This window comes from Nerophis ophidion, linkage group LG02 (genome assembly GCF_033978795.1).
Source record: "Nerophis ophidion isolate RoL-2023_Sa linkage group LG02, RoL_Noph_v1.0, whole genome shotgun sequence".
Classification (NCBI taxonomy): Eukaryota; Metazoa; Chordata; class Actinopteri; order Syngnathiformes; family Syngnathidae; genus Nerophis; species Nerophis ophidion.
In genome coordinates, this window is record NC_084612.1 from 44,739,592 (window position 1) to 44,758,239 (window position 18,648).

Genomic DNA, 18,648 nt, shown 5'->3' on the forward strand with positions numbered 1-18,648 from the left:
TGAAGCATGGGGGTGGAAACATCATGCTTTGGGGCTGTTTTTCTGCAAAGGGGACAGGACGATTGATCCGAGTCAAGGAAAGAATGAATGGGGCCATGTATCGTTAGATTTTGAGCCAAAACCTCCTTCCATCAGTGAGAGCTTTGAATGGTTGACCAAATACTTATTTTCCACCATAATTTACAAATAAATTCTTTAAAATTCCTACAATGTGAATTCCTGGATTTTTTTTTCACATTCTGTCTCTCACAGTTGAAGTGTACCTATGATGAAAATTACAGACCTCTGTCATCATTTTAAGTGGGAGAATTTGCACAATCGGTGGCTGACTAAATACTTTTTTGCCCCACTGTACAACCATTCATATGCATCTTACTGATTAGATAACAAAGTGGTTCATTCTCAAAAGGCCCAATTTTACTGCTTGGGAAATATTGCGGTCAGTAAAGTTTCCTCCAAGTACCATTATCATTGGAGAACTAGAGGATGAGAAATGGCTAACCAGGGTGTACCCCGCCTTCCGCCCGATTGTAGCTGAGATAGGCACCAGCGCCCCCCGCGACCCCGAAAGGGAATACGCGGTAGAAAATGGATAGATGGATAAACATGCTACACTCACACAATGTTGGAAGACACAAAGAGCCATGCTAGCTACTCAGCTTGAGCTCTTTAACTCAAACAGGGGTGGCAATGATGCTATGTATATCATAAGTATATGGTCGATACTGCAATGACTGGATTGATATTTTTAGGGCTGTCAAATTTAACGAGTTACCGTTTGTGAATAGACACAAAACATATTGTGTTAATCATGCCATGTGAGTTCCCCAATTCTACCAAGGCAAATGTATTGTGTGTCAAACATACTTGGCCAAAAAATGTAATCTTGTTCTGATGTATCGCACAGATTAATCACCCAATAATTTTTTGACCCCACATGCTCAACTTCAACCCAAAAAGCTGCACAGGTTGTTATACTGTCAGTGATCAGGTCAAAGCATACGCCAGTGCAGAGTGAGAAAGCCCTGTGAAAAATGTTGTTTCAAAATGCACCCTAATGGTACTTTAGATAATACTGTTGCTCTGTTTTGAGCAATCAAACTATGTTTTTTTAGTATAACATTTGAAAAAAAGTTATTTTGTATGAATTTGTGTCAAAATATTGGGTTACTTTTAGAAGGTAATTTTGCCAGCAAGTAATTTACTGTGATTAATCTTGATTAATCACAATTAGTGTGTGATTAATCTGATTTAATAATGTAATTGTTTGACAGTCTGTTATAGTTTTACTATAACAGAATACTACAACATAATTATTGTTATTATTATTATTATATTATAATATTATTATTGTTATTGTTTATAGTCTTAGGAAATAAGTCACTGGACAATGAGCTTAAAGGGCAAAAATCAAAGTATTGAAATTAGAGCCACTAGTAGTATTTGCTTAGGTTTAGCTAGTTTGCACTATTAAATTTATTTTGGTCAAAATATTGTAATTAAAATAAAAAATTATTAAAATGTCTAACATTTAATCATGCTCTACAAAACACAAAACTAGTGAAGTTGGCATGTCTTGTAATTTGTAAATAAAAACAGAATACAATGATTTGCTATATTCAATGGAATAGACTGCAAAGACAAGATACTTAACGTTCCAACTAGTAAACTTTTTTTTTTTTTTTTTTGCAAATATTAGCTCATTTGGAATTTAATGCCTGCAACATGTTTCAATAAAGCTTGCACAAGTGGCAAAAAGACTGAAAAAACTGAGGAATGCTCATCAAACACTTTTTTTGGACCTTCCCACAGGTGAACAGGCTAATTGGGAACAGGCTAATTGGGAACAGGTGGGTGCCATGATTGGGTATAAAAGCAGCTTCCATGAAATGCTCACTCATTCACAAACAAGGATGGGGTAAGGGGTCACCACTTTGTGAACAAATGCATGAGCAAATTGTTTAAGAACAACATATATCAACCAAGTATTGCAAGGAATTTAGGGATTTCCCCATCTATGGTACGTAATATCATCAAAAGGTTCAGAAAATCTGGAGAAATCACTGCATGTAAGCAGCAAGGCCGAAAACCAACATTGAAAGCCCATAACCTTCGATCCTCAGACGGTACCGCAACAAAAAGCGACATCAGTGTGTAAATATCACCACATGTGCTCAGGAACTCTTCAGAAAACCACTGTCAGTAACTGCAGTTGTAAGTGCAAGTTAAAACTACTATGTAAAGTGAAAGACATTTATCAACAACACCCAGAAACGCTGCCAGCTTCGCTGGGCCCGAGTTCATCTAAGATGGACTGATGCAAATTATAAAAATGTTCTGTGGTCTGACGAGTCCACATGTCAAATTGTTTTTGGAAACTGTGGACGCCGTGTCCTCAGGGCGAAAGACGAAAAGAACCATCCAGATTGTTATAGGCGCAAATCTCAAAAAGCCAGCATCTGTGATGGAATGGGGGTGCATTAGTGCGCAAGGCATGGGTAACTTACACATCTGTGTAGGCATCGTTAATGCTGAAAGGTACATACAGGTTTTGGCGCAAAATATGTTGCCATCCAAGCAACGACTTTTTCATGGACTCCCCTGCTTATTTCAGCAAGACAATGCCAAGCCACATTCAGCACATGTTACAACAATGTGGCTTTGTAGTAAAAGAGTGTAGGTACTAGACTGGCCTGCCTGCAGTCCAGACCTGTCTCCCATTGAAAATGTGTGGCGCATTTTGAAGCGTAAAAGATGACAATGGAGACACCGGACTGTTGAACAACTTAAAGGCCTACTGAAACCCACTACTAACGACCACGCAGTCTGATAGTTTATATATCAATGATGAAATATTAACATTGCAACACGTGCCAATACAGCCTTTTTAGTTTACTAAATTACAAATTTTAATTTCCCACAGAGTTTCCCGTTGAAAACGTTACGGAATAATGACGCTTATGTTGACGCGTGCATGTGACGTTATTGGTTGAGCGGACATTTTAGCCCAGCACCACTCACGGCTAAAAGTCGTCTCTTTTCATCGCATAATTACACAGTATTCTGGACATCTGTGTTGCTGAATCTTTTGCAATTTGTTCAATGGAGACTATAAATAAGAATGCTGTTGGTGGAAAGCGGTGGATTGCAGCTACCTTTAGCAACCAAAACACAGCTGGTGTTTATTTGTTTGTTGTGAAGCTTTAATATGAAATAGAGCGGTCAAGCAAACATGTTTCCCGATTACATGTCTACCGGTAGGATTCGTTGAGAAAATTATGGTAATAAATCGGCTCTTATTGGAGACATCAGCGGAGCTTGCATCCTCCAGCAGCAGCTGTCAAAGAGGCAGCTACGACCTTCGTGGCTCCTCCATGGCTTCCATCAGAGACACTGGCGGTCAACACACCCCTCCAACTTTCAGGTATGACTTTATAATCTCACTAAAACACTAGTAACACAATAATCAGATAAGGGATTTTCCAGAATTATCCTAGTAAATGTGTCTAATAACATCTGAATCGCTCACACTGCCCTCGCCTTTTTTTTTTTTCTAGTGATTCACTCTATTTTTCCCTATCCTCAAATCTTTCATCCTCGCTCAAATTAATGGGGAAATCATCGCTTTTTCGGTCCGAATCGCCTTTGGTGCTGGTGGCTATGATTTTAAACAATGTGAGGATGTGAGGAGCCCTACAACCCGTGACATAACGCGCACATCGTCTGCTATTTCCGGTAAAGGCAAGGCTTTTTTATTAGCGACCAAAAGTTGCGAACTTTATCGTTGATGTTCTGTACCAAATCGTTTCAGCAAAAATATGGCAATATCGCAAAATGATCAAGTATGACACATAGAATGGACCTGATATCCCCGTTTAAATAAGAACATCTCATTTCAGTAGGCCTTTCAGCTGTACATCAAGCAAGAATGGGACAGAATTCCACCTGAAAAGCTCCTAAAATTGGTCTCCTCAGTTCCCAAACATTTACTGAGTGTTGTTAAAAGGAAAGGCCAAGTAACACAGTGGTAAAAATGCCCCTGTGCCAACCTTTTTCCAACATATTGCTGACATTAAATTCTAAGTTAATGATTATTTGCAAAAAAAAATAAAGTTTAAAATATTTTGTCTTTGCAGTCTATTCAATTGGATATAAGATCAAAAGGATTGGCAAATCATTGTTATTTGTTTTAATATCGAAGACGTTTATGGAAAGTAACAATCGAGGACCTGGATTTCCCTCACCGGTGGATTCCCCTCTGGAAAATACAACTACAACAACTTCAGATTGTTTTCTTTGTTTGCCCAAAATAGAACAAGCACATTTTGAAAATGTACATACCAAAAATAATCTTCTTGATCAAACACTTCAAGTTAGTTTAAAAAATTCTGAAGGGAAAAAAAATCGGTGCAGTTTCAGAAACACCATGAGGAACACAATAAATAAAACATAAATAAAACTCTTCTGCTACCTCATTTCTCATTTCCACATATTAATCCTGTGCTAAAACTCTGCGAACCATACAAACTGAGGTGGAAACTACCGGTACTCAAGAGGGTTGAGTTACTCCCTGCCTTCTAGGCATCACCGTGTATTGATAGAAACATAGAAGCTGTGCAATGTGTGAATAATTTCAACAAACCAAAAATAAAAACTTAAGAGAGTGACAGTATTGCAGTAAATCACACATCCATCCATCCATCCATCCATTTCTACCGCGTATTCCCTTTTGGGGTCGCAGGGGGTCGCTGGTGCCTATCTCAGCTACAATCAGGCGGAAGTCGGGGTACACCCTGGACAAGTCGCCACATCATCGCAGGGCCAACGCAGATAGACAGACAACATTCACACACTAGGGCCAATTTAGTGTTGCCAATCAACCTATCCCCAGGTGCATGTCTTTGGAGGTGGGAGGAAGCCGGAGTACCCGGAGGGAACCCACGCAGTCACGGGGAGGAGATGCAAACTCCACACAGAAAGATCCCGAGCCCGGGATTGAACCTTGACTACTCAGGACCTTCGTATTGTGAGGCAGACGCACTAACCCCTCTACCACCGTGAAGCCCTAAATCACATTGTTCACTTTTTAAAATTTGCACAGAAAACAATCATTTTCACAGAACTACTTAAATGTGCAGTGTTTCATGCAGCATTCTAGGTTTATTTTACTCCTGTTTGTTTTATGTTAGGTCGAGGGGGAGGAGTCGCAGCCCTGCTTTAGCATGTACCTCAGGGGTGTCAAACTCAAATACAGAGTGGGAAAAAATTTAAAACTGAACAAAGCCGCGGGCCCAAGTTGAACAAATTAACCTTTTAATAGGGACCCAAACAAGTTTTGCATTGAATATTGAACAAGCAAGGCTTATATAACTTTATAGTGACATGCAAAATCGAGTTTCAAATAATAATAATAATTAAAAAATATAAATGGCATATCAAATAAAATTTTAATAAAAATTGTATGCCTCTTTTCGGCGGTGGGGTTGAGGTGGACGGGGTTCGGTAATAGCGGGGGGTGTATATTGTAGCGTCCCGGAAGAGTTAGTGCTGCAAGGCGTTCTGGGTATTTGTTCTGTTGTGTTTATGTTGTGTTACGGTGCGGATGTTCTCCCAAAATGTGTCATTCTTGTTTGATGTGGGTTCACAGTGTGGCGCATATTTGTAACAGTGTTAAAGTTATTTATACGGCCACCCTCAGTGTGACCTGTATGGCTGTTGACCAAATATGCCTTGCATTCACTTAAGTGTGTATAAGCCGCATATATTATGTGACTGGGCTGGCACGCTGTTTGTATGGAGGAAAAACGGACGTGGAGACAGGTTGTAGGGAACGCCGAAGGCAGTGCCTTAAAAGCCCACCCCATATATTGTTGTCCGGGATGAAATTCAGGAGGGGCACTGAACTTCGGGAGTCTCCTGGGAAAATCGAGAGGGTTGGCAAGTAAGAGTGTTAGCGGTGAATGCGGTGTTACAGCGGCAGGCCAGCTCTAATGTTAATTTGATATTGCCTCAAGGGCCAAGTGAAATTACACGGCGGGCCAGACATGGCCCGCGGACCAGAGTTTGACACCCATGATGTACCTCTTACTTGGTATACTTGCTCGCCCTGGTATAAACTATTTGCCTGTACAACAGAATTGCTATTGCGACATCCAGTAAACACATTTCGAACATCAGTTTCTTTCATTTAAAAATGCAGCTCAATTTTACACTCAGCAAACTCATTGAACCTCTTTGCCGGCCGGATCAGGCCAGCGGGCCGCATATTTGATCCAGAAGTTTTTACAAGGAGGCCGGATGGTTTGCAGTGGGGGCTTCACGGCGGAAGAGGGGTTAGTGCGTCTGCCTCACAATACAAAGGTCTTAAGTAGTTCTGAGTTCAGTCCCGGGCTCGGGATCTTTGTGTGGAGTTTGCATGTTCTCCCCGTGACTGTGTGGGTTCCCTCCGGGTACTCCGGCTTCCTCCCACCTCCAAAGACATGCACCTGGGGATAGGTTGATTGGCAACACTAAATTGGCCCTAGTGTGTGAATGTGAGTGTGAATGTTGTCTGTCTATCTGTGTTGGCCCTGTGATGAGGTAGAGACTTGTCCAGGGTGTACACCGCCTTCCACCCGATTGTAGCTGAGATAGGCACCAGCGCCCCCCGCGAGCCCAAAGGGAATAAGCGGTAGAAAATGGATGGATGGATGGGTTTGCAGTGGGTGTCGTGATCCTAGATGCAGAATGACCGCCGGAAATAGTGGGCAGGTAAAAGAGTATTTAATGCTCAAAAATGCAAAAAAAATAGCATGCAACAGGTCGGTGAACTGAAACCACCGGGACGCTGAACACGTCACGCAAAGAGAGCTTAAATCCACACGTCACAATGCACAAAACAATGATCTCACAACTGGTTTATCAAGCCCTCTGATTCTTGGCCAGCAGGTGAGAACAATAATTATTAATCACCAACCGGTGATTAGAACCTCGCTTACCAGCCGGAGTGGAATTGCTACATGACAACACCCACAGAGCAGGAAATGGGGACAAAATAAGAGCACTAAACAGGAAAACACCCCAACATAAGAAAATGACAGAAGTATCAGCACAGGCTTCGGGGCCCGAGCACCCACAGACTATTCGAGAACCCACGTGGGATTCATGGCAAATTCTTTCTCACCACCAAGCAAAAACTGTGGATGCTCAGAAAAGTTCTCCAGCCTGCCGGCGACCTCAAAAAGGACAAGCGGTGGAAAATGGATGGATGGATGGACATTATTACCGTATTTTTCGGACAATAAGTCACAGTTTTTTTCATAGTTTGGCCAGGGGTGCGACTTATACTCAGGAGCGACTTATGTGTGAAATTATTAATACACTACCGTAAAATATCAAATAATATTATTTAGCTCATTCATGTAAGAGACTAGACGTATAAGATTTCATGGAATTTAGCAATTAGGAGTGACATTGTTTGGTAAATGTATAGCATGTTCTATATGTTATAGTTATTTGAATGACTCTTACCATAATAAGTTACGTTAACATACCAGGCACCTTCTCAGTTGGTTATTTATGCGTCATATAACGTACACTTATTCAGCCTGTTGTTCACTATTCTTTATTTATTTTAAAATGCCTTTCAAATGTCTATTCTTGGTTTTTGGGTTTTATCAAATACATTTCCACAAAAAATGCGACTTATACTCCAGTGCAACTTATATATGTTTGTTTTTTTCTTCTTTATTATGCCTTTTCACTTATACTCCAAAAAATGCAGTACTATAATATACCGCCTGCATGAAAAAAACGCTTTCACTGTGACCGAATTAAATGTCTGCGTGCAAATGTTTCTGTTGTCGAGATTGCGATTCAGAAAAGGTCATGGGTTATAAATGTGTGTTCTGGTTCAATACATCGCACACAGCTAGGAGCATGATAACATGAATGTGCACAAAACGAGTGTCTGTGTGGTAGAAGCCCGGTCTGCACACAATATCCGCACCCATTTTCAATAGCACACGCAGTTTTAGTAGATCACACGCAACACACCCACTCATACATGCCATTTTATGTTTTTCACGTGGTATTTGCTTAGTAAACCGGGCCCTTTGAGTCTTAAAAAAAATACTACTAAAACAACAATGAATGTGCTTTCTAAGTATTTGGATAGTGAAACTCATTTTCGGGCTTTACGGTGGCAGAGGGGTTAGTGCGTCTGCCCCACATTACGAAGGTCCTGAGCAGTCTGGGGTTCAATCCCAGGCTCGGGATCTATCTGTGTGGAGTTTGCATGTCCTCCCCGTGAATGTGTGGGTTCCCTCCGGCTTCCTCCCACTTCCAAAGACATGCACCTGGGGATAGGTTGATTGGCAACATTAAATTGTCCTTAGTGAGTGAATGTGAGTGTGAATGTTGTCTGTCTATTTGTGTTGGCCCTGTGATGAGGTGGCGAGTTGTCCAGGGTGAAGCCCGCCTTCCGCCCGATTGTAGCCGGGATAGGCACCAGCGACCCCAAAAGGAATAAGCGGTAGAAAATGGATGGATGGATGGAACTCATTTTCAAAAAATAAAACACTCAACTATTAGCATGAAATGCAAGCTTACGCAATTATGTCAAAGCTAAGATGAAAGCAGCAGCTTCAAATTTGAATAATCAACGATTTCCATCCTTCCATCCATTTCCTACCGCTTGTCCCTTTTGGGGTCGCTGAAGCCTATCTCAGCTGCATTCGATTTGAATGGATAAGCATTATTAACATTTTTAAAGCGGAGCTGTTGATTATTGGAGATAATCAATAGAGACTTTTGCAGACCCCAAAAGGGACAAGCGATAGAAAATGGATGGATGGATGTTTTGGTAAAAATGCCGTCAAGCATGGAATGGAAGACGCTGACTTTCGGCGCATGAATCAGGAATCTCAGTAAGTCGGGCGGTTGTTAGTAAACATTCAATATGTCCGTTCTAGGACCTCATCTCCCTCAGTTGCCCATCAAGGTGCCTGATCGAACCATTAACTTAGCTTTTGCACAACAACAACACAGGTGAATTTACAGCAGTCCATATACTGTATATATGTACAACATATTTAGAATGTACATAAAGGATTTTGTATTTACAGTTTTTACTTTGAGCTATGAAACATTCAACATCAAGGTGTGTGTCGTTATCATTTTCGATCGCTTGAGATGATTTGCATATTTAAAAATGGAATGCACCACACGAGCTGAAAACAATCCCTCACACTCATTGAAGAGGTGAATTAGACTCTTAAATATTGCTACGAAAGGTTAAAGGTCACATACGGAAATGGACCGGGAACAGTGGGGGTGTCTGTGGGCCTCCAATAAAACCGTGAGAGGACAAATGCGTTATGCAACATGGCAGAGATTGCAGGACACCAGGCGCTAAAAGCCTTGCATAATCCAACAATCCAACCCACCATCACATTTACTGCACATTAGCCCAACTCTTCCACATCACTTAGCTAAAGAAGGTTCGGACAAGTGGCCCCCATCCTTTTTCTCTGCAGAAATGTAGTACCACTCAAAGAAGTACCAGGTTTTATTTCAGGCTCTACAGTGTATAGTATGTAGGCGACAACGTGCAGCGAATATATGCAGCACTTACTCTGCTTCCTCCACAGACATCCCAGAACAGGGGTAGGGAACCTATGGCTCTCGAGCCAGATGTGGCTCTTTTGATGACTGCGCCTGGCTCTCAGATAAATCTTTGCTGACATTGCTTAACACGATAAGTAATGAATAATTCCGCTGGTAATCACAGTGTTAAAAATAACGTTCAAATTATAAAACATTCTCATGCATTTTAATCCAACCATCCATTTTCTATTGCCCATGTTCAAAAAGTCGCATTAATGGTAAGAAGTATTATATTTATTATTGGTTAACTTTTAGAATAACAATGTTTTCAAAAAGAATAAGAGACTTATTAAATGTTGGTCTCAAAATGCACGCATTTAGTTGTATTCAGTGTAAAAAAAAATATTATATGGTTCTCATAGAAATACATTTTGAAATATTTGGCTTTCATGGCTCTCTCAGCCAAAAAGGTTCCGGACCCCTGTCCCAGAGCATCCTTTGCTTTTGGTAGTGATTCTATCTAAAACCCAATAAATTTTCCCCAAAGAAATGAGGAAAATCCAATGAATGCATGCAATATAGTCAAAATGAAGACACTACACATTACAAAGAGCAGTGGTTCTCAACCTTTATTCAGTGATGTACCCACTGTGAACATTTTTTAATTCAAGTACCCCCTAATCAGAGCAAAGCATTTTTGGTTGAAATAAAGAGATAAAGAAGTAAAATACAGCACGATGTAATCAGTTTCTGATGTATTAAATTGTATAACAGTGCAAAATATTGCTCATTTGTAGTGGTCTTTCCTGAACTATTTAGAAAAAAAATTATAAAAATAACTAAAAACTTGTTGAAAAATAAACAAGTGTTTCAATTATAAATAAAGATTTCTACACATAGAAGTAATCATCAACTTAAAGTGCCCTCTTTGGGGATTGTAATAGAGATCCATCTGGATGTGTTAACTTAATTCTTAACATTTCTTCACAAAAAAATACATCTTTAACATCAATATTTATGGAACATGTCGACAAGACATCTAGCTGCATTTCTTTTCACAGTTTATGAACTCACATTCATATTTTGTTGAAGTATTATTCAATAAATACATTATATAGGATTTTTGAATTGTTGCTATTTTTACAATATTTTTTAAAAAATCTCACGTACCCCTTGGCATACCTTCAAGTACCCCCATGGGTAGGCGTACCCCCATTTGAGAACCACTGACATAGAGAATAAGGCCTCAATCGAAAGGTTCTATTTAGCCATGCATTCAACATTCAACGCATTTCAGCAACACTCTTTGCTTTTCATTCCATCAATTCATGATTATTCAATGATGATGTTATTCGTATTTGCTTTTCTGTCATCTTATGCATTTTTAAAACACTTTGAGTTACCAAAGTTGCTCCAGAAATAAACTTGCCTGTTGATATTGCTGCATGTCATCAATCAATCAATCAATGTTTATTTATATAGCCCTATATCACAAATGTCTCAAAGGACTGTACAAACCACTACGACTACAACATGCTCGGAAAAACCTACATAAGGGCAAGGAAAACTCACACCCAGTGGGACGTCGGGACCAAAAGCAATGGATGTCAAGCGGGTCTAACATGATACTGTGAAAGTTCAATCCATAGTGGCTCCAACACAGCCGCGAAAGTTCAGTTCAAAGCGGATCCAAGGCAGCAGCAAGAGTCCCGTCCACAGGAAACCATCCCAAGCGGAGTCGGATCAGCAGCGTAGAGATGTCCCCAACCGATACACAGGCGAGTGGTCCATCCTGGGTCCCGACGAGCAGTCCGTCCTGGGTCCCGACTCTGAACAGCCAGTACTTCATCCATGGCCATCGGACCTGACCCCCTCCACAAGGGAGGGGGGACAGAGGAGAAAAAGAAAATAAGCGGCAGATCAACTGGTCTAAAAAGGAGGTCTATTTAAAGGCTAGAGTATACAAATGAGTTTTAAGGTGAGACTTAAATGCTTCTACTGAGGTAGCATCTCGAACCGTTACCGGGAGAGCATGTTCAGATAATGTCGATGAGTGCAAATGCAAACAGTACATTTTTGTGTACAAATTAAAAGAATACTGCACTAATATGAAGAAAGATGAAGTGCTATGTTGACGCACAGTTTTTTTTCCAGCTTTCACAAGCCACATAAAATGATGTTGAGGGCCAGATCAGATCTCCACGGGTGAAGTAATACGGGGGGGGGGGGCAGTATGGAGGACAGGTCTGTGCGGCCAACAACCAGGTTTTTTCGATTGATTGATTGAAACTTTTATTAGTAGATTGCACAGTACAGTACATATTCCGTACAAATGACCGCTAAATGGTAACACCCCAATAAGTTTTTCAACTTGTTTAAGTCGAGGTCGGCCCTGCGATGAGGTGGCGACTTGTCCAGTGTGTACCCCGCCTTTCCACCCGATTGTAGCTGAGATAGGCATCAGCCGCCCCCCGCGAGCCCAAAGGGAATAAGCGGTAGAAAATGGATGGATGGATAATGGATAAGTCAGGGTCCACGTTAATCAATTCATGGTACTTATACAAAGTATACAATTTTTACAGTTTATGTTCTTCCATGTAACATGTAACATGTAAATAGTACTTCCTGGCTATTCTTTGAGTCCCATAATCACTCAATTGCAACATATTTTTTTAGTTGTATTACTTTGACTTGTAACCATTAAAAAGACAACGACAACAACAAAACGTGTGTGCGCACAAAGTATTGATTACTGAAAATGGTTGTTGATAAGTCTAGCACGTCAATTAAAAGCGTGAAAAGTGCACTTGTTTAGTTACGGTCAGCAATGTCACCACAAATTTGTCACCACGAGGTCAAATCTAAGATGAAAAGGGAAGCTTTAAATATACTGAAAGATTTGGAGATATACAGGTAAATTGGAGGGATTTTTAAGTATAGGTTAAAACAATATTAAAACGTCTAAATTCAGGAAAATCTCCCGCCAAAACTGAAGTTTAGACTTCAGCCGCATGCGCAGACAGACGGGGCAGTGGCATGAGAATCCAAGCAATTTACTGTCTTATTCCGCCATCTTGTGGCACAAGTGAAACACAACTTTTTTTTCTTTTTCTAATATTTAAGCTGCATTCATTGATTAATTGAATTAAACTTGTATAAGTAGATAGCACAGTACAGTACATATTCCGTACGATTGACCACTAGATGGTAACATCCGAATAAGTTTTTCAACTTGTCGGGGTCCACGTAAATCAATTCATGGTATATTGGTATGCTGCGTCAATGTGTTGCAAAGGAAAGATCGACTTTCACATTGTATTTGTTTTATTTTTATTGCACTGTTTTTTCTAAATAGTGATTTATTGTATATGCAGTACATGTCTTTAAATATATACTATTAGGAATTCTGTATTGAAAAAAAATTCACTCCCTGTTGTACAGGGTAATGTCCTTAAGTCTGGACATATAATGAACAAAAAAATGCAAACAAATGTTTAACAAAATTATGAATAAGTTGTTTAAAAACATATTTAATACTTCAATATATTAAATAAAAAATTGCAAATGTAATAAGTAAAACAACCAAATTATATATATATGTAAATATAAATATAAATGTTTATATATACATGTATGTATATATGTATGTACTGTATTTATATATATATATGTATATATAAATATATGTTTATACATATATATACACAAATGTGTGTGTGTGTGTATATATATGTATGTATGTATGTATATATATATACACAAATTGTTGCAGCCTATTTATATTATTTATTTATTAATTGTTTTGACAATGGAATCAAATCATGCCAATGATGAAATTGATGGGATTATTGGATGTTTCAGATAAATCATATTGACTGATTGTTTTCAGCTGCTCACACTCCTCCCATAATTAAGAAGACAGCACAACTGGGAGCTGCCTTCTTCATACTGAAGAAGGAGTGAAATAGTTTACCACTAAATAAGTTTATTTTTGATTATATAGAAAGTCAACCATAGTGAATATTTTTTGTTTGTGAAAATAGATTAGCATTTTGAATCTAGAAATATCTCCGCGAGTGCTTATTCAAGAATATAGTGTGTCATAAAACCTCCTCCTCAAGGCTACTCTGCAATCTTTATTTTTTTCAAAACTTTTTTGCGACAGAGTAGCCGCTACACACACACATATATATACATATATATACATATACATATATATTATATATACATATACATACATATATATACATCCATTTATATATACATACATATATTTATGTATGTATATATATATATACATACATATATATACATACATATAGATATACATATACATACATATATATACATACATATATATATATAAATATATAGATATATATATATATATACATACATATATATATACATACATACATATATATATATATACATACATACATATATATATACATACACATATATATATACATACATACATATATATACACACACATATATATATATATAGATATATATATATCCGGGTTCAAGGTGATAGAGGGGTTAGTGCGTTTGCCTCACAATACGAAGGTCCTGAGTAGTCTGGGGTTCAATCCCGGGCTCGGGATCTTTCTGTGTGGAGTTTGCATGTCCTCCCTGTGACTGCATGGGTTCCCTCCAGGTACTCCGGCTTCCTTCCACCTCCAAAGACATGCACCTGGGGATGGGTTGATTGGCAACACTAAATTGGCCCTAGTCTGTGACTGTTGTCTATCTTTGTCGGCCATGCAATGAGGTTGCGACTTGTCCGGGGTGTACCCCACCTTCCACCCAATCGTAGCTGATATAGGCTCCAGTGCCCCCCACAACCCAAAAGGGAATAAGCGGTAGAAAATGGATCTACCACTTATTCCCTTTAGGGTCGCTGGTGCCTATCTCAGCTACAACCGGGCAGAAGGCGGCGTACACCCTGGACAAGTTGCCCCCTCATCGCTGTGTAACAATAATTATATATATATATATATATATATATATATATATATATATATATATAAATATATATATATACACCGGTGTGTGTATGTATGTGTGTGTGTGTATACATATATACATATATTTATTGTAAATGTCGATTACATTATATGCATTTGTGCCTGTGTTAAGACTTCAGGGACGCTCAGTATACCGTACTATAAATCTGCAAAAACAAAGACAGACATAGCTGGGCCTACCATAATTTGGCATCCGGCCTATGCCAATAGTTTTCTAACTACTTGCTTTCAATGTCGAGAAAATGACTAGGTATTTTATATTTTGGCCTCTCACAATGCCTGAATAATAGAAAACATAGAAAATTAAATAGCAATCATACTCGAGATTGTTAAATGTTTATTTTTACATCCCTTATTCCAATAGCTGCGAAAATAATAAATTCTGCTATAAATCAAATGAACACTTTGAAGAATAATTTTCAAAAACTGACCGCTTGCTCACAAAAAGACAAATCAAGTTTTGTAGCATGTAGAAGCATAAATGATGACAAAATTGCGATTCACTTCAATGTAATTCTGTGTGCAAGTTGGAAACAATCTTAACGTTCTGTGTAAATTATATTTACTACACTGTGGCGAGGACAGACGGGAAACTGTACATTCTCTCCAGATCACAAATAGATAAGTGGCTGCTGAAATTAGCACTTCTATGTTTAAACAAAATGATAGCGAGGCATGAATACATTTTCCATTTTAAATCCAAATTAACTATGAAAAACATTTCCTATGAAAATAGTTATCGTAGAAAAGGGAGTACAAAGTGCTCACCAAGTGTAGTTATTAAAAGCAGTGCAAACATGAATATTGTTTACCATCTAAATCTTCTTACATGAACACACAAATAACTTTATTTCTCATGTAGAAAACACACGGGCAAATCAGAAATTTAGAAAGGAAATCTCATCTCCGTTGAAGATGTTTCACTGGTAAGTTCGGTAAGTGGCACTTAACAAACACTTCAGTGCGCAACCACGTCTAAGATGGTCAGACGTGCTGCGTGTCCACGTCTACTGGTCGGCAGGATGTTGTTTGAGGGGATGGTGTGCCCTCAAATTCAGGAGGTCTGGGAGCTTCATGGACATCCTTTCCCTGTGTCAGCTGCTCATTCTCTTTTTTCTCTCCTACCTGCACGTCATCCTCCCCTGTTAAAAGCGCTGTTGGCAGGGCCTCGGCAGGAGCCAGGCTCCCTTCATTACCTTGCTCCTGCAGGAGGCACAACCGGTTGTTGAGGTCGTTCCTCTCCTTCTGCAGGGCTCTGCACAGCCTCTCCAGAAGCTCAAGCTTGCCATGCAGGGCCTTGAAGTGGCCATCACTCAAGGTTTTCTACAACACAAAAAAACAACCAATAATGAAAGGTCATTATTGAATGTGGTCTTACTCGGGTTAGTGGTAAGGGTTTTGGACTACTACTTGCCAGGTAATAAGGATTGCAAACAAAAAGAGATGTCTGAAAATTATATGAATAGGCTTCACAATACTGTACATTTGTGACATAATCAGAGTTTCAAAGTATGATAATCCATTTCAAGTATAAATACGACCCCAGCTGAAAAACTCAAAATGCAAAATGTTTAAAAATCTGGTAACCAAACACATTTTGAAGGCAATATATGCTTCCAAAATTGTACAAAAACTTAAGACATTTGGGGCTAGGCAGTTTTTTTTCTCGTTGAGACAATGTTTATGTACGTCCATGTTGGTGTTGTTTTACTTTTTAAAAGGCGTCGGACCCACAGCATGTTTGCATTTGTAGTATAATATAGTAAATGATACATGGTGCTTATATCATTGTACACATGCCATAATTTCCACTTGAGGTGGGGAAAAACAATTTTTAGATGCACGGCAATTCCGACATGGACAATTAGTAAATATAACAAAATAAAATCAATTACTTAACACTGATAATCGATTTATTTATTGTAAATAAAATATTGTAAACAGTTCTAGAATTTGGCTGACTGCAGCATGCCACCTCATGGACAGATCCGACAAGCTCCTCTATTATAGGGCACTTATGTTCCAGTATTTCCATTAATTTAGTAAATGTGATGGGAATTTTTTATTACAAATCCATTGTTTTTAAAAGTTGCAAGTGATAAATGCTTATTAAGAGAAGCATTTTTTTTTTAAACTACATCAACATACATAAATTAAAGATGCATCAATAATCGATTTTTAATCAAATCGTAGCTCCTGAATCGTAATCGAATCGTGAAATGGCCAAAGTTTCTCACCTCTAATTTCCCCTTTGTGGGATGAAAAAAAAGTCTATCTTGTATACCTATATGGTGAACTATCAGAATTTTTAGGTTGAATAACAATTCTACCCCCTAGCCATTGTCTATGACCTTGGCCCGCAGTTTTGAATGTTGAAGTCAGGCAAGTAGTGTCCCAATTCTCTTTTAATGTTAACTGCCAAGGGGTGTATAGCCCTTGAACCCAAGTATAAATACAGGAAGGCTGAGCAGAAAGCACATGAATCAAGTACTTATTAGCTAAATTGATTTTCATAGTAATTTATGACTGACACAGGCAAACATTGCCATGTTTTGAATGTTTTTCTTTTAAAAGTTGATTGTCATACGAGCTGGCTAACGCCGCTGTAACTAGCAAACTACGATGTCGGGCTAGCATCAAATGGACTTCATTAGAAGTTACTACATCCATCCATCCATCCATCCATCCCTTTTCTACTGCTTATTCCCTTTGGGGTCAGCTACAATCGGGCGGAAGGTGTCGTACACCCTGGAAGGGTCGCCACCTCATCACAGGGCCAAAACAGATAGACAACATTCACACTCACATTCACACACTAGGGCCAATTTAGTGTTGCCAATCAACCTATCCCCAGGTGCATGTCTTTGGAAGTGGGAGGAAGCCGGAGTACCCACGCATTCACGGGGAGGACATGCAAACTCCACACAGAAAGATCCCGAGCCTGGGATTGAACCCAGGACTTCTCAGGACCTTTGTATTGTGAGGCAGACGCACTAACCCCTCTTCCAACGTGAAGCCCGAAGTTACATTTCATGAATAATTAGTGAGCTTACCTACTTTCAAAATTCACATTAGCCATGTACAGATGGCCGTTTATTATTTTAAAATCGCTTGTCATGACAACCAACTATTGAAACTGATTTACACATTGTAGCTTCAGAACTAAGTTAAAAGTTACATTAAAGTACCATAAATTGTCACACACACAATAGGTGTGGTGAAGTGTGTCCTCCGCATTTGAGCCATCCCCTTGATCACCCTCTGGGAGGTGAGAGGAGCAGTGTGCAGCAGTGGTGCCATGCCCGGGAATAATTTTGGTGACCCCCAATTCCAACCCTTGATGGTGAGTGCCAAGCAGGGAGGGAATGGGTCCCATTTTTATAGTCTTTGGTATGACTCCGCTGGGGTTTGAACTTACAACCTACCGATCTCAGGGCAGACACTCTGACCACTAGGCCACAGAATGCTGTGATGCTTGCTTTATGTAGCTTATTATCCGTCTCTTAACTGATGTGCTGTAGTACATCATAGCATGGTATGTTTACTGCCTACGTCTCATCCACCAAGCAGCTTGAGGTGAATGAGTGTTCAATTGCTTACGGGTATATTTGTTTTACTATTTCATCTTGCCCCTTACTTTTAAAGAGTAAGGGGTAGAAGTGGGACTCAGCCATAACCTTACAATCCGATAATAAATGCGCTCTTGTCAACCATATTTCTTTCTTTCCACTACGAACATCTGTCATCGTTTCTCTTTGAAGTCCCTGTTTAAAATTGCAATGCCCTTGTGGTCAAGGAGAGACACAGCCACTGACAGCAATAAATTAGTCTGATTTCTCAAATACGTTTTTTGTATTTTGTATGAATTATTGACTTATTTCTCTTTAGTGCAGATAAAAGAATGGCTTTTTTGGTTGACCTATGATGTCACACTAAAACAGAGAAAACGTTTTTAATCGCATAATGTAGGTGTTTTAGTCAGACTTTTCAGTGATGCATTTTTAATCACAACATGATTAGGGGGCGTTAC

General features: G+C 39.2%; 1 protein-coding gene across 5 annotated transcripts in view; it reads right to left on the reverse strand.

The window, feature by feature from the left end:
• Positions 1-14,938: 14,938 nt before the first annotated feature.
• The window catches only part of txlng (taxilin gamma), a 52,231-nt gene continuing 48,521 nt past the window's right edge, over positions 14,939-18,648 (reverse strand). For 3 of the 5 annotated variants that reach the window (XM_061884424.1, XM_061884444.1, XM_061884453.1), the window contains one exon: positions 14,939-15,941. In XM_061884424.1, the coding sequence (XP_061740408.1) occupies positions 15,603-15,941 (339 nt within the window). In that variant the 3' untranslated portion in view covers positions 14,939-15,602. The remainder of the gene's footprint in view (positions 15,942-18,648) is intronic. The other 2 variants (XM_061884432.1, XR_009803809.1) reach the window with 2 other exon arrangements.